The sequence below is a fragment of the Convolutriloba macropyga genome, chromosome 7 (assembly GCF_964194025.1).
Source record: "Convolutriloba macropyga chromosome 7, txConMacr16.3, whole genome shotgun sequence".
NCBI lineage: Eukaryota > Metazoa > Xenacoelomorpha > Acoela > Convolutidae > Convolutriloba > Convolutriloba macropyga.
In genome coordinates, this window is record NC_134474.1 from 47,241,091 (window position 1) to 47,255,566 (window position 14,476).

Consider the following 14,476-nt stretch of genomic DNA (forward strand, 5'->3'; position numbering starts at 1 on the left):
GAAAAGGGTTACCACATTTTCCTTTTGAATAAACTGCTTTATCAGGAAATCTCTAACAAGACGAGGTGCTCGTGAAGGTTTGAGTTGGACATAATCTGCTGAATAGCGTTCACCACTGCAAATTGAGATCATTGAGTATTATTTTTGTTGCGTTGTTATTTTTTTGTGCCTTTGGGAATGACTGAGCTTTTCTGACATCGAAGAAAAGAATGGTTTAATATCCCGAGGAGTATTGATATAATCCGCTGCAACTTGCAACGCCTATCGACATTCGTTAATTGATCGGAACCTTGACTTGTGCAGCGGATATTGCTTACTGGACTGACACAAGGAGGCAGGCGGAAATTAGATTACACCGACGGCTACTGGTTTACAAATTGAGCCTTGATCGCCTTCAGTTTGACTTGAAACTTGATTATAAAAGTCATCCGCGGCCATTAATCATGTGTTATTGGATCAAAATTCTTGTTGGTAACACATGTTCTGTAATTGCGCTTATCTTGTTCAAAACAGTTTAACTTGGCACCAATTTATTTACTAAGTGAAATTTGTTGAGCTTATATGAGACTGTTTACTGTAGTTGATCGTTAATTGGTAAATTTATTTGCTGTAATTGTTGAAGTTCTGCAATTGTTGAAATACATATCGATTACGTTCTGTGAGGGATATAGGATGCATCACTTGACAGTGTTTAACAGGCGGTCACAAGTCGCGCGCACCAAGAGTGCTCCACCCAAACAGGGCAAGTTTCACGCGATTCCTTTATGACCATGTGACGATCAGTTTTTAAAAGCCAATTTGGTTTAGTATGGAGAAAGAAAGTTTCATTGAACTACGCATCGATGGACTAAGCATCGATATTTTTTTCTGCAGACCTCACCGGGAACTTATCTACTTTTAAGAGCTGTATTCAGCCTTAACCAGGGGAGGGGGCCTGGCTTCGCTTATACTTCTATGATCGAGGATTTATTGAATTTTGACTTTCATGAAGTTGAATTCAAAGCAATAATTTCGTGGGTTAAAATTAAACACCATTTGTTGCTTCGATTCGTTGTGTCAATAGTCGGTATTATTTGAAACTCTAATGATAGGTAATCAAGACAAAGATTCTTGATCAAACCATGGATGAGAACAGAAGAGAGCGTGGTTGACACTTGCGTTAAAATTCAAAATTCATTAATAACAAAAAACGGCATAAATTCCGTTTTTTTTTTTGTTTCAAGCTTCATGCTTTAATGTCGGGATTGGAATTCGCCAAAACTCGTCCACATAGAGTTTGTTAATTTTGAAGTTTTTGGTTTTAATTTCCAAGATATTCTTTTGGAATGTTTCAACTATATCTCTATGCACAAAATATAGACAGCTTGGCATTTTCTTTAGGGGAACCGTGATTTGTACTCTAATGGGATCCTTTTGACAACGAGCAAGGGTTGTCAGCTGTCATAGGTCATTGAAAGTTTTATGTGATGTGTGTGATGTTTAGATCTACTAAATGTGAACGGTGCAGATGGTAATGGTAGTAACAATGTGGCCAAACGCAGCAACAGTATCAAGAAGTGGCTCACCAGTCCAGTGCGGAAGCTGAGCAACAACACTGCCACTTCTGGCAGCAGTGGTGGCTCCACAACCTCCAATAGTGCAAACAATTTGAACTCTGCATCAGCAATTCCTACATTATCAGGTAGAGAATGCATTCACTCATCACTTTGCGATGACTCTTGATTTTTATGATTCAAGATAAATTTAAAATGAGACAACCCATATGCAACCAGTCCCGCTTCTTTGCAGCTTCCCGACTAGTCTTTTACAAATCTAGTCGGGAAGCTGCAAAGTTTCTGCCAGTCGCCTCGTACGAACAACGTGGGAATAGTTGTCTTGTGAATAAAAGTCCATTGCTCTAGTTGTTCCTACTTTTCATCAAATCGAGCTGCGAACTATACGCCTGCCCAGTTTTTAACACGAATCCGACCGTTCGATATTTCTGCAGAAAGACGCAAAGTTAATATCAAAAGAGCGCTCTTGATAATTTGAATCGATTATTCTCGATATTTGTTCTCGCGAATTTTTCGAAAGTGCAATTTTAAAGCTTTCCTACGACTTCAAATCCTCTTAGGCACGAATTAATGAAAAAATTCTTTCAGAGTGTCGAAACGAAAGTTAGTACCGTACTGCTTTTTGGCAGCGAATAATTAAGCAGGTTTAGTAGCCGGTAAATAAATCAAAATGCAGAACTGAAAATATTGTTGCTATTTTTAATAGCCGCCCTCAGCCTCTCAACGGCTATTATTTAGGCGCTCTCCTTTTTAGAATACAAAGAATTTGAATTGTATTGGGGCGCTCTCTTTTTACAATTCAAAGAATTTGAATTATATTGGGGCGCTGTCTTTTTTTACGACTCGAAGAGGAGTATTGGAGAAGTCCTTTTTTTTAATCAATTTTATTGGAGTGATTTTTGAAGCGGGAAATGAAACGCGTGAAAAAATTTGGAGTGATTTTGGCGCTGAACAAAAGTGAAGAGCGGAGCGAAAAGAGAGTTGTTTTTGTTCATACCGCTGTTTTTGAGAGAGCGAGAAATTGATGTGTGAAAAAATTTTGTCTAAGCGAGCGAAATTTTTTCGTTCACGTGCGGCATTTTAAAGCAGTTTTTTTTTCATTTATGTTGGCTAAGAGGTTGGTTTATGATTTTGTTTTAATTTTAGGCTGGTTTCGGTAGTGGTTTGATGGTTTCTGCTGAAACTAATATGAATTTTATGATAAGTCGGAGGTTTTTAATGTATTTTGCTGATTTTTGGGATAATTTTTGCTTTTTTTTGACGATTATTTTCTTTTACTGGCTCAAATGGGTATTGAAGAAACCCCTTCTACTTGAGCATTTTCATGATAACAATTGGTTACAGTTTTGTGGTTAAAAATCATTTTTTTGTTGAGAAATATGACAAAAAAATGGCAAAATTTGGAACTATTTTTCTTAATTTTTTTTGCAGTTTTTCGTTTTTTGTCTGTTTTTAGCTAAGTTTCTTTGCCTATTAAGACTTGCCTATTGTTTTGCGAGCATCTGGATACCCGATTGGCTGAAGAGAATTTTTCTTTGGATTTTTATGTTTTTGAAATATTGAAAAATTTAGTAACTTTTTCCGGTTTTTCAGTGAAAGTTGTTTTTAAGAGCTTTTATTTCATAATTTTAGCCTAAAATATTTTTTTTCAAAATTCACATTAGTGGTTTTTTTAAGTACTAGTTGTTTTGATGAAGTTATTTTGGCAGAGATAGTTTTTTCTGGATCTCAATTTATAACAAAATTTTATAAGATTTTTTATCATATTTTAACAGATTTGATTTTATTGTTTTTACTTTTTTTGTTTCATGACTTTGTTTCAAGATAATCATAAATCAGTGAAGGCACGTTTTGTTTGATGAGTAGTTTGATGGCGTTTAAATGGATTTTCACTTCGAGTCGTTTCCGGAATTCTTCCGGCTATGTTTTTAAGGTCTGTGCAGACATTTTCCTGATTTTTGAAGTCAAATTGGAATAGTGAGTTTAGTCACGCCGAAACAGGAAATGGAGCGAAAAAGCGAGTGGTTTTGCGGCGTGAAATAATTTTGCTCTAATTTTGATTTTTACAGTAGAGTGAGAAAACAGTGTTTTGTCAAAAATTCGCCTCGCTAGTGGTTTTTTTTTTCACATGCGGTAATTTCACTTTGATTTGATTTTTACAGCCTTTTCGATGTTTAGGATCGGATTTTTTTTCTAAATGGTTTTTCTAATGCATTCATAGTTCATTCTAGGCCTAGTTTTTTGTTTGAACCAAATTTCTCTTTCTCGCTTGTGGTTTTTTTGTTCACATGCGGCATTTTAACATTGATGTTAAGTTTTTTATCTGATTTTTTGGAAATGGATTTCCCAATTCACTGATAGTCCGCTCTAGGTCCTGTTTTTTGCGTAGCCAAATTCTTTGAGTTGTACGTCAGGACTTGTCCTGCTATGTTTTTAAAATTCGCTTCAACTTTTGATCACGTTTTTCGTTTATCATAAGTAACGATTTTCACGCTTGACTTCTGTCTTGCCTCACTCACTGTTTCAATTGAATGGATTTAGAATTCTTTCGCGTATTGATTTACACAACGTTGTGAATGCTGTCAAAGTCAATAAAAATAAAAAAACGGGATTACCCGATAAAGCCCGGTCATTAAGTCCTTGAGAATAGGTTATCAAAGTTCATCAGAGAGTTTGCTAGCTGACTTTAGTATTAAGCTTATTAGCGTACAGTGTAGACGCTGATTTAAGTGTAATTTTAGAATTTAACCGAATATGCAGAATTGACACAGCAAATAAGATCTATTTGAATTGACACAGCAAATAAGATCTATCACTTAGAAAAATTCTCTCAATTTCTCTTAATTTTTTCTTTTTCTGTTCAATCCCAATGTTCGTCAAGCGTGTCAACGCCAGCTACTTTCCGGCAATTTGCCTGCTATGTTTTTATATAAGCATTATCGCATACTTTTTCGCAGTTTTGAGTAGAAGTTGTTTAATTTTTTTACTTCAATTTTGCTCTCGAAAAAAATTCAGCTATTTTGTTTAATTGTGTATGTCTTCGTGCCATATTTTGTCTGACAGTGGTTTGGTGTGAACAATTGGATTTTTAGCGTTGCACTATATATAGTAGTTTTATGAGCATGAGGGCCGTAAGTTACTCTTCCGTTGTTTAGTTTACCAGTCTCCTTCTTTTTTTTCGGTGCGTAGAATTTCATTTTTATCTGTTTAAAAGCCGCTGTCTGCCTCAAGGGCTTTTATTTAGGCGCTCTCCTTTTTACAATCCAAAGTATTTTGATTGCATGGGTGCAATCTTTTCACGATTCGATGAGCAGGATTGAAGAAGTCTTCTATTGGAGTGAAGTTGCGGGAAATGAAACCGTAATTCCAAAATATTTTTACAATCCTTTTTACAATCCAAAGTATTTTGATTGCATGGGTGCAATCTTTTCACGATTCGATGAGCAGGATTGAAGAAGTCTTCTATTGGAGTGAAGTTGCGGGAAATGAAACCGTAATTCCAAAATATTTTTACAATCCTTTTTACAATCCAAAGTATTTTGATTGTATGGGTGCGATCTTTTTACGATTCGATGAGCAGGATTGAAGAAGTCTTTTATTGGATTGAAGTTGCGGGAAATGAAACCGTAAATCCAAAGTATTTTTACAATCCTTTTTACAATCCAAAGTATTTTGATTGTATGGGTGCGATCTTTTTACGATTCGATGAGCAGTATTGAAGAAGTCTTTTATTGGAGTGAAGTTGCGGGAAATGAAACCAGCGAAAAAATTTGTGTGCCGAACGAAGTTGTTTGTGTGCCGAACGAAATTAAGATATTGGAGCAAAATGAGTGGTTTTCTGTTCATATCGTTGCTTTCGAGAGAGGGATAAATTGAGCCACCGAATTTTTTTGCGCATGTGCGGCTTTTCAGAGCAGGTTTTTATTTACTCTCAAACAAAGTTTTTAGCAAATATTTTAGTCCTGTAGTCTTTTCATATGCAATTTTTCGCTCGACCGATTTCTTGTCTGACCCTTGTGAGTTTTCTACCTCAAAAAAAGGATGAAAAAGTAGCGCTTGTAAAGCATGAATTTGCTGAGCAGCCTTATGCCTTACTAGTCTCAAGGAAAGAGATTGACGGCAACTTTTTAAAAACGATCTCATGATTTTAAGTGCGGTTCTTAAGCTCAAAGTTTGTTTAAATTTATCTTAAATATGTTGTATGATTAGTTTAAAAAGGACACAATCAGGTCAAATTTTGTGTGTTTGAGTGTCTGGTCCACGTTTCATGAGAATTTTATGTGTAATGGTTTAAAGATGGTCGAAGAGTACTGTAACTATGGGAAGAAGATGAACTCTTTTTTCGTAATTGACAAGTAAAATAAAGAGTTTTTTGTTCAGCTTTTTGCATTTCTTTGATGGTTTTAATGGAGGCCGTCAGCCTCTCAACGGCTTTTATCTAGGCTCTTTTTGTTCAATTCAAAGAATTTGAATTGTGGCGCTTCCTTCTACGCGAGTTTTGAAGCGTGTTTTTTTTAAAGGTACCTGTTAAGTGGAGTGAGAAATTGGTGTTTGATTAATTTTTCTGCTTTCGAGAGGGTTTTTCCATTTGCATCAATTTTGGCGTCCGTTTTGAGTTTTTCTTCTCTTTAATGCTATTAATATGATTAATTTGTGTTGTAATTGTGCCTATTTGCATTTGCTTGAGTTCGCTAAGTTTTTATAACTATGACACTATTTTTCACATGTTTGCCCGTTTTTTGTTGTTGCTGTTGTCCTATCAATTTCAATTAGTATTCTTTTTGACATTCCTTATTGGTTAGTCATAAGGCAGAGATGCATCTAATTAAAGATTTGAGTTCATAGATAGTGGTTTTAATGATTTTGACATCTTATAAAATTAGTTTTGTCTCTTTGAGTTGACCAGTGTTTGGTGTAATTTTTGTTGTCTTCAAAGGTGTATTTTCAAAGGTCCGTTTTTATAGGTTATTCGTGGATGTTAAATTATTCAATCTAATTATTTTATTTCAAAGCTAATGCTTTCTATGACTTTCACACTGATGTGTTCTAGAAATATTGTTGGAGTTTTGAGCTTTGGGAGCTTTTGTTCTTCATTTTGTCTTGTCTCGTAGTTTTAGCTAGTTGTTTTCATGATTTTGACACCTTAAGAATTATTTTTGTCTTTTTGAGTTGACCACTGTTTGGTGTATTTTTGTTGTCTTCTCGCTTAATTTCAAAGGTCAGTTCTTATAGGTTTTTATGGATGTTAAATTATTCGATTTAATTATTTAAAAGCTAATGCTTTCTATGACTTTCATACTGATGTGTTGTAAATATAGAGTTGGATTTTTGAGCTTTTGGAGATTTTGTTCTCCATTTTGTCTTATCTCCTAGTCTCTTAGTGACAGGTCTCATCAGTTGCTTATGAGTATTTAGTTAAAAGAGGTAATTTTTTCCATAGTTGTTGCTTCCCGTTACTTTTTTAGTTCTGGTTTATGTTTAAAACGTATTAGCGAATTTTTGCGAAATTTCGTTGTATTCTTGTCTTATCATTTAGTCTCATTTATGGCAGGTTTCTTCGGTTTGTAAGAACAAATGTAAATAGCGGCTTGAGTTCTTGGCAGTCGTTATTATGATTTGGACACTTCCTTTTCATTAAATAGAAGTGTTTTTTAGTCTCGCATGTTTTCTATTTCTTGCGGGTTTATCGCTTAATATAAAAAATAGTATTTCCAATTGGCCTTCTAGTGCGGCGTAATTTTGATCACTTTCTGGCTCCAACTTTCAGCTTTACATTCGGTTTTAATTGATTGAGATACCGATTGATTTCGAAATTGTCACTTCCTCCGCGATTAGAACTGCTAAAATGGTTTTCATGATTTTTAGAGTTTTATGATGTGCCGTGGTTAAGGTTGTTGGTATCTAGTTATGTGGTTCTCTACTTTGACGCCAATTACTTTCAAAGATATATTCGGAATTCGCTAGTTTTTGCCTTTTTCTTTTTTTGTCATTGATTCTCACAGGATTGTTGCATTGTCTTATCATCCCCAGTGATTATGTGTTCTCATTCTAGTCATTATTTTTACAAAATATTGTTATTTTTATTGATTTTAAAACAAAAAAGTATGGGAAAAACAAATTTTCGAATTGTTTTTAGATTTATTTGTTTGGCACTATTTTTAGTTGCTTTGCAATTGATTTCATATATAATGTAGCACTTTTGTTGGAATTACTTGCTTAACTTTTGACTGATATTTGTTTTTTTTGCGAATTTTGTTGTTTTTATCTCTCCAGCTTGGTTCTGTTCCTTGAGTTTTCAAGATTATTTATTTATTGCAAGAGTTTGAATTCATTTTGTCTGCTATTTGCAACAAGAGAGAAGTATATCTTATTTTTGTCGTAATTCGTATATACTGTGACGCCAAAACAAAATGTTAAGTGTTTTCTTTAGTACTCTTCAGTTCAGTTTCCTTTTTGAGGATTTCAATTCGGTTTCTAAGAATGATAGATGCCTAATGCCTTCCCACTGTGTCCTTTGGGCAGAGTTAATTGCTGAGCTCGAAATATTTTGACAAACTATCGTTTGTTATTTTTTGACAGTTTGTAGCCCGTTAGTTTTTTTTGCCTATCTATTTTGCATCGCAAGAATATTGGCCGATTTGCAACTTTAGCAGATCATTTTATAGTAATACGAAGGTTTGCGGTATCAAGATATCACAATGAGTTTCTTCTGTCGAACTTGTCTTTATGTTTAAATTTTTGAGTTACTCTTTATGCTCTCCAAATGATGTCATAATTGTCTTAGCTTGTTTCAATGTTTTCAATTCTCAGATCTTTCTCGTGAAAAGCTATTATTTTCCAATTTTTAGTCAAATCTTTTTAGTCAAATCTCGCTCTCAAAAACGACTTTTCCTTCAAATAGACTTCTCTTTACTTTAATTCAAGAAAAGAAGGTCAGGAAATTCAAGTAAGTGTGTGAAGATTGTTTAAGAGCAGCTGATAGAAGCAGCATTAAGTTATACGAATTCCCAGTCAAAATATAACATCTCAGCATTCAATGAAGCGAACAAATTTGTTGTTTGTTTTTCTTACTATCTTTTTGATACTTGAAATCTACAAAGCTAATGCGGCTTTTTGCTGCTGTTTTTTTGCTAATCCTTTTTATACTAATTTTCGGATGTTTAGCCTGTTTGCCTCACCTCTCCCCACTCCATCCCTTCACCAACAGCCCATCACAATATACACTTTTCACCCGTGTCCCAACGCACTCGACCTCGAAAAGAGCAAAAAGCCGATAATATGGTTAAATTTGCATTTTTACAAAGAATTGGGTGTGACTTGGTGTTGATTATTCACAACACTTTTTACTCTATCCAAAATACAGTTTAGTGAATCCGAAAGATAGTAGAAGCTATTTTGCATCACTCTCATTCAATCAAACCATGAATCTTTACAATTTGTGTAGAAATTCCAAAATGGCAGTACCAGCTTGCATAAAAATTTCTGTTCCTTAAATTTAAGGTTTTCTCCGCTAAATAAATCAAAATTCAGAGCTTAAAATATTGTTGCAATATTTTTAATAGCCGCCCTCAGCCTCTCAACAGCTCTTGTTTATGTGCTCCCTAGAAATGTAACAATACGTGAGTAGTAGGGTGTTTTATAGCTGCGAAGTTGTGAGCTGAACGGAGCTATATTGCGGTGCTCTTGGTTTTTTACGACTCGAAGGTGTATTGGTTTTCAATAGCCGCACAGCGATAGCTGGGGCTATTATTGGCCTTCTCTTGGTTTTTTACAATTCATAGAATTTGAATTGTATTGGTGCGCTGTCGTTTTTAAAGATCTCTTCACACATTTTCATGATTTTTGAAGTCAAATTGGCGTAGTGATTTTGGACACACCGAAACAGGAAGCTGAGCGAAAATGCGATTGGTTTTGTGACATGAATTTTTTCGCTCTAATTTTAAAGTTGGGCGAGAAAACGGTGTATGGACAGAAATTCGCCTTCTCGTTTTTTGTTCACATGCGGCAGTTTCACTTTGATTTTTACTTTTTTATTTTTTTTGGATCGTAATTTTTATTAAATGGTTTTCCCAATCCGTTCATAGTTCAATCCAGGCCGAGATATTTGTTTGAACCAAATTTCTGTTTCTCGCTAATGTTTTTTTGTTCACATGCGGCATTTTGACATTAATTTTGTTTTTTAACTTTTGTTGATATGATTTTTTGGAGATGGTTTTCCCAATTCACTCATAGTCCGTTCTGGGGCAATTTTTTATTTAGTCAATGAAAACTCTTTCAGTTATACGTCATGTTTTTATGATTTTGACACCTTAAGAATTATTTTTGTCTTTTTGAGTTGATCACTGTTTGGTGTATTTTTGTCAAAGGTCAGTTTCAAAGGTCAGTTCTTATAGGTTTTTATGGATGTTAAATTGTTCGAGTTAATTTTTTTGTTCAAAAGCTAATGCTTTCTATGACTTTCACACTGATGTGTTGTAAATATAGAGTTGGATTTTTGAGCTTTTGGAGATTTTGTTCTCCATTTTGTCTTATCTCCTAGTCTCTTAGTGACAGGTCTCATCAGTTGCTTATGAGTATTTAGTTAAAAGAGGTAATTTTTTCCATAGTTGTTGCTTCCCGTTACTTTTTTAGTTCTGGTTTAGGTTTAAAACGTATTAGCGAATTTTTGCGAAATTTCGTTGTATTCTTGTCTTATCATTTAGTCTCATTTATGGCAGGTTTCTTCGGTTTGTAAGAACAAATATAAATAGCGGCTTGAGTTCTTGGCAGTCGTTATTATGATTTGGACACTTCCTTTTCATTAAATAGAAGTGTTTTTTAGTCTCGCATGTTTTTTTCTATTTCTTGCGGGTTTATCGCTTAATATGAAAAATAGTATTCCCAATTGGCCTTCTAGTGCGGCGTAATTTTGATCACTTTCTGGCTCCAACTTTCAGCTTTACATTCGGTTTTAATTGATTGAGATACCGATTGATTTCGAAATTGTCACTTCCTCCGCGATTAGAACTGCTAAAATGGTTTTCATGATTTTTAGAGTTTTATGATGTGCCGTGGTTAAGGTTGTTGGTATCTAGTTATGTGGTTCTCTACTTTGACGCCAATTACTTTCAAAGATATATTCGGAATTCGCTAGTTTTTGCCTTTTTCTTTTTTTGTCATTGATTCTCACAGGATTGTTGCATTGTCTTATCATCCCCAGTGATTATGTGTTCTCATTCTAGTCATTATTTTCACAAAATATTGTTATTTTTATTGATTTTAAAACAAAAAAGTATGGGAAAAATAAATTTTCGAATCGTTTTTAGATTTATTTGTTTGGCACTATTTTAAGTTGCTTTGCAATTGATTTCATATATAATGTAGCACTTCTGTTGGAATTACTTGCATAACTTTTGACTGGTATTTGTTTTTTTTTGCGAATTTTGTTGTTTTTATCTCTCCAGCATGGTTCTGTTCCATGAATTCTCAAGATTATTTAATTATTGCAAGAGTTTGAATTCATTTTGTCTGCTATCTGCAACAAGAGAGAAGTATATCTTATTTTTGTCGTAATTCGTATATACTGTGACGCCAAAACAAAATGTTAAGTGTTCTCTTTAGTACTCTTCAGTTCAGTTTTAGTCAAATAATTTTTAGAGCACATAGTTTTTAGTCAATTCTTTTTAGTCAAATCTCCTTCTCAAAAACGACTTTTCCTTCAAATAGACTTCACTTTACTTTAATTCAAGGAAAGAAGGTCAGGAAATTCAAGTAAGTGTGTGAAGATTGTTTGAGAGCAGCTGATAGAAGCACCATTAAGCTATACAAATTCCCAGTCGAAATATAACATCTCAGCATTCAATGAAGCGAACAAATTTGTTGTTTGTTTTTCTTACTATCTTTTTGATACTTGAAATCTACAAAGCTAATGCGGCTATTTGCTGCTGTTTTTTTGCTAATCCTTTTTATACTAATTTTCGGATGTTCAGCCTGTTTGGCTCACCTCTCCCCACTCCACCCCTTCACCAACAGCGCATCACAATATACACTTTCCACCCGTGTCCCAACGCACTCGACCTCGAAAAGAGCAAAAAGCCGACAATATGGTTAAATTTGCATTTTTACAAAGAATTGGGTGTGACTTGGTGTTGATTATTCACAACACTATTTACTCTATCCAAAATACAATTTAGTGAATCCGAAAGATAGTAGAAGCTATTTTGCATCACTCTCATTCAATCAAACAATGAATCTTTACAATTTGTGTAGAAATTCCAAAATGGCAGTACCAGCTTGCATAAAAATTTCTGTTCCTTAAATTTAAGGTTTTCGCTAAATAATTCAAAATTCAGAGCTTAAAATATTGTTGCAATTTTTTTAATAGCCGCCCTCAGCCTCTCAACAGCTCTTATTTATGTGCTCCCGAGAAAATTAACAATACGTGAGTAGTAGGGTGTTTTATAGCTGCGAAGTTGTGAGCTGAACGGAGCTATATTGCGGTGCTCTTGGTTTTTTACGACTCGAAGGAGTATTGGTTTTAATGGCCGCACAGCGATAGCTGGGGCTATTATTGGCCTTCTCTTGGTTTTTTACAATTCAAAGAATTTGAATTGTTTTGGTGCGCTGTCTTTTTTAAAGATCTCTTCACACATATTCTTGATTTTTGAAGTCAAATTGGCGTAGTGATTTTGGACACACCGAAACAGGAAGTTGAGCGAAAATGCGAGTGGTTTTGTGACATAATTTTTTTTCGCTCTAATTTTAAAGTTGGGCGAGAAAACGGTGTATGGACAGAAATTCGCCTTCTCGTTTTTTGTTCACATGCGGCAGTTTCACTTTGATTTTTACTTTTTTAATTTTTTTGGATCGTAATTTTTATTAAATGGTTTTCCCAATCCATTCATAGTTCAATCCAGGCCTAGATTTTTGTTTGAACCAAATTTCTGTTTCTCGCTAATGGTTTTTTGTTCACATGCGGCATTTTGACATTGATTTTGTTTTTTTAACTTTTGTTGATATGATTTTTTGGAGATGGTTTTCCCAATTCACTCATAGTCCGTTCTGGGGCAATTTTTTATTTAGTCAATGAAAACTCTTTCAGTTATACGTCAGGACTTGTCCTGCTATGTTTCTAAAATTCGCTTCAACTTTTGATCACGTTTTTCGTTTTACATAAGTCACGATTTTCACCTTTGACTTCTGACTTCACTCACTGTTTCAACTGAACGGAATTTCATCTCTTTGACGCATTCAATTATGCAATTTGGTGAATACTGTCCAAGTCAAAAGGGACGGGATAAACCGAAAGAGCCCGGTCATTAAGTCATTGAGAATTAGGTTATCAAAGTTCATTAGTGTTTGCTAGCTGACCATTGGTATTAAGCTTATTAGCTTTCATTTTAGCAGCTGAATTAAGTATAGTTTTAGAATCCAACTGAAACTTCATGCCAAATTCGAACACTTTTTGATTTTGAAAAAAAAACGGAAAAAAATTCGGTCAATTTATCTCTTTTTTTCCTGTTTCAAGCCCGATGTGCATCAAGCGCGTAAATGTTGGTTATTTTCCGGCAATCTGGCTGCTATGGAAGTAGACAATATAGTAAAATGCACAATATATTACTGAACTACCTAGAATGAAACGGAATTCTCCATAGAAATTATCTAAATTATCAAAATTTGCTATACTTCGATCAAATTTTTTATGGAAATTGGTTTTGGTATTGCGTTACACCTTAGCAAGCATTTTCAGCCCACTCTTCATTTGACAGTTTACTTAAAACAGCTGAAAGACTGTACCGAAGATTTATACTTTCATGTTATCAGAAAATGTGATTGCTATTGTTTCAGGCTCCGGTGTCGGCGGAGGTCACAAGAGGTCTCCTCTGACTGCCAAGCTGGCCAACAGTCCTCAGATACAAGCTATGTACAGCCAACACTACTCCAACAGAAAGGTCAGTCGCTCACTTTATCTGCCGGATTATTGCTGTTTATAAATTGAAGCGGCAATTGAAAGAAAACACTCACCTAAAAGGGTAGTCTGTGAACTAAGTCAACTCCTATGTATAACTACAAAAATATTGACAAATGAAGTTGAAAAATGGACTTTTTCAATAAAACAGCACAGAGTTCGCTTATTAAATGTAAATTATTCGTTAAAAACATTTAATAATAATAAATTAAGGTTGAGATTAAGAACTTTTCTTCGGTGTGGTAAGGTATTTAAAACGAATTAAGACTTCCCTCAGACAGGATGACATGACACGAGTTATCCACTATCGATAAAAGCTAGCCATTAGCTTTAACGTTGGCCTTTTTCTTTTCGTCTATCCTGTTGTTAGGATGGCTTCTTTGAATTTCCACCAAGGTAACAATGATGCAATGTATAATATACCGTCTCAAATATGCTGAAAGAGTTTAAACTTAATCTAGTTCACGAAACCTAATAATTCTTTTCAAAAGTGAGAATAACTAGATGATTTTGTTAATCGTTGCTCCTTTCATTTGTTGATTTGGCTTGATCTGGTGGAAGAAGGCTTTCATGACAGCTTTTATCCTCATGTAAAGTAATTCGAGACTTTAGGCAATTCTTATCATCGGTCGACTTCGTCAATGTCGCCGTAAATTTGATATTTGCATGGTCTTGTCTGTTTGCACGGCCTTGCATGTCTTTTGTCTGGAGTTTGAGAATTTAACATAATTAAATGAATGCTTAACTGTTCTTCGAACTATTCTGTTATAATGTTTATGTACTTGATTGAATTTAATGGTATTCGACAAAAAAATTCTGGGCAGAATCTTTGTTTGGGCGTTTTGATCAAACGGCGAAGAGATCACTAAGTGACTCTATTACGCTCTTTAATTGCTTTCGAGGAAAGTTGAAAGTAATTAATGTAGTCTTGTTGGTCTTCTTATGTAAACTTTGATTAAACGATTTTACTTTCACA

General features: G+C 34.5%; 1 protein-coding gene across 2 annotated transcripts in view; it reads left to right on the plus strand.

Annotated features, from left to right (window-relative positions):
- Positions 1-14,476, plus strand: part of LOC142342923 (triple functional domain protein-like) — a 286,672-nt gene that overhangs the window by 160,765 nt on the left and 111,431 nt on the right. For both annotated transcript variants that reach the window (XM_075394600.1, XM_075394601.1), the window contains exons 19-20: positions 1,484-1,681; positions 13,380-13,483. In XM_075394600.1, coding sequence (XP_075250715.1) covers positions 1,484-1,681; positions 13,380-13,483 — 302 coding nt within the window. The remainder of the gene's footprint in view (positions 1-1,483; positions 1,682-13,379; positions 13,484-14,476) is intronic.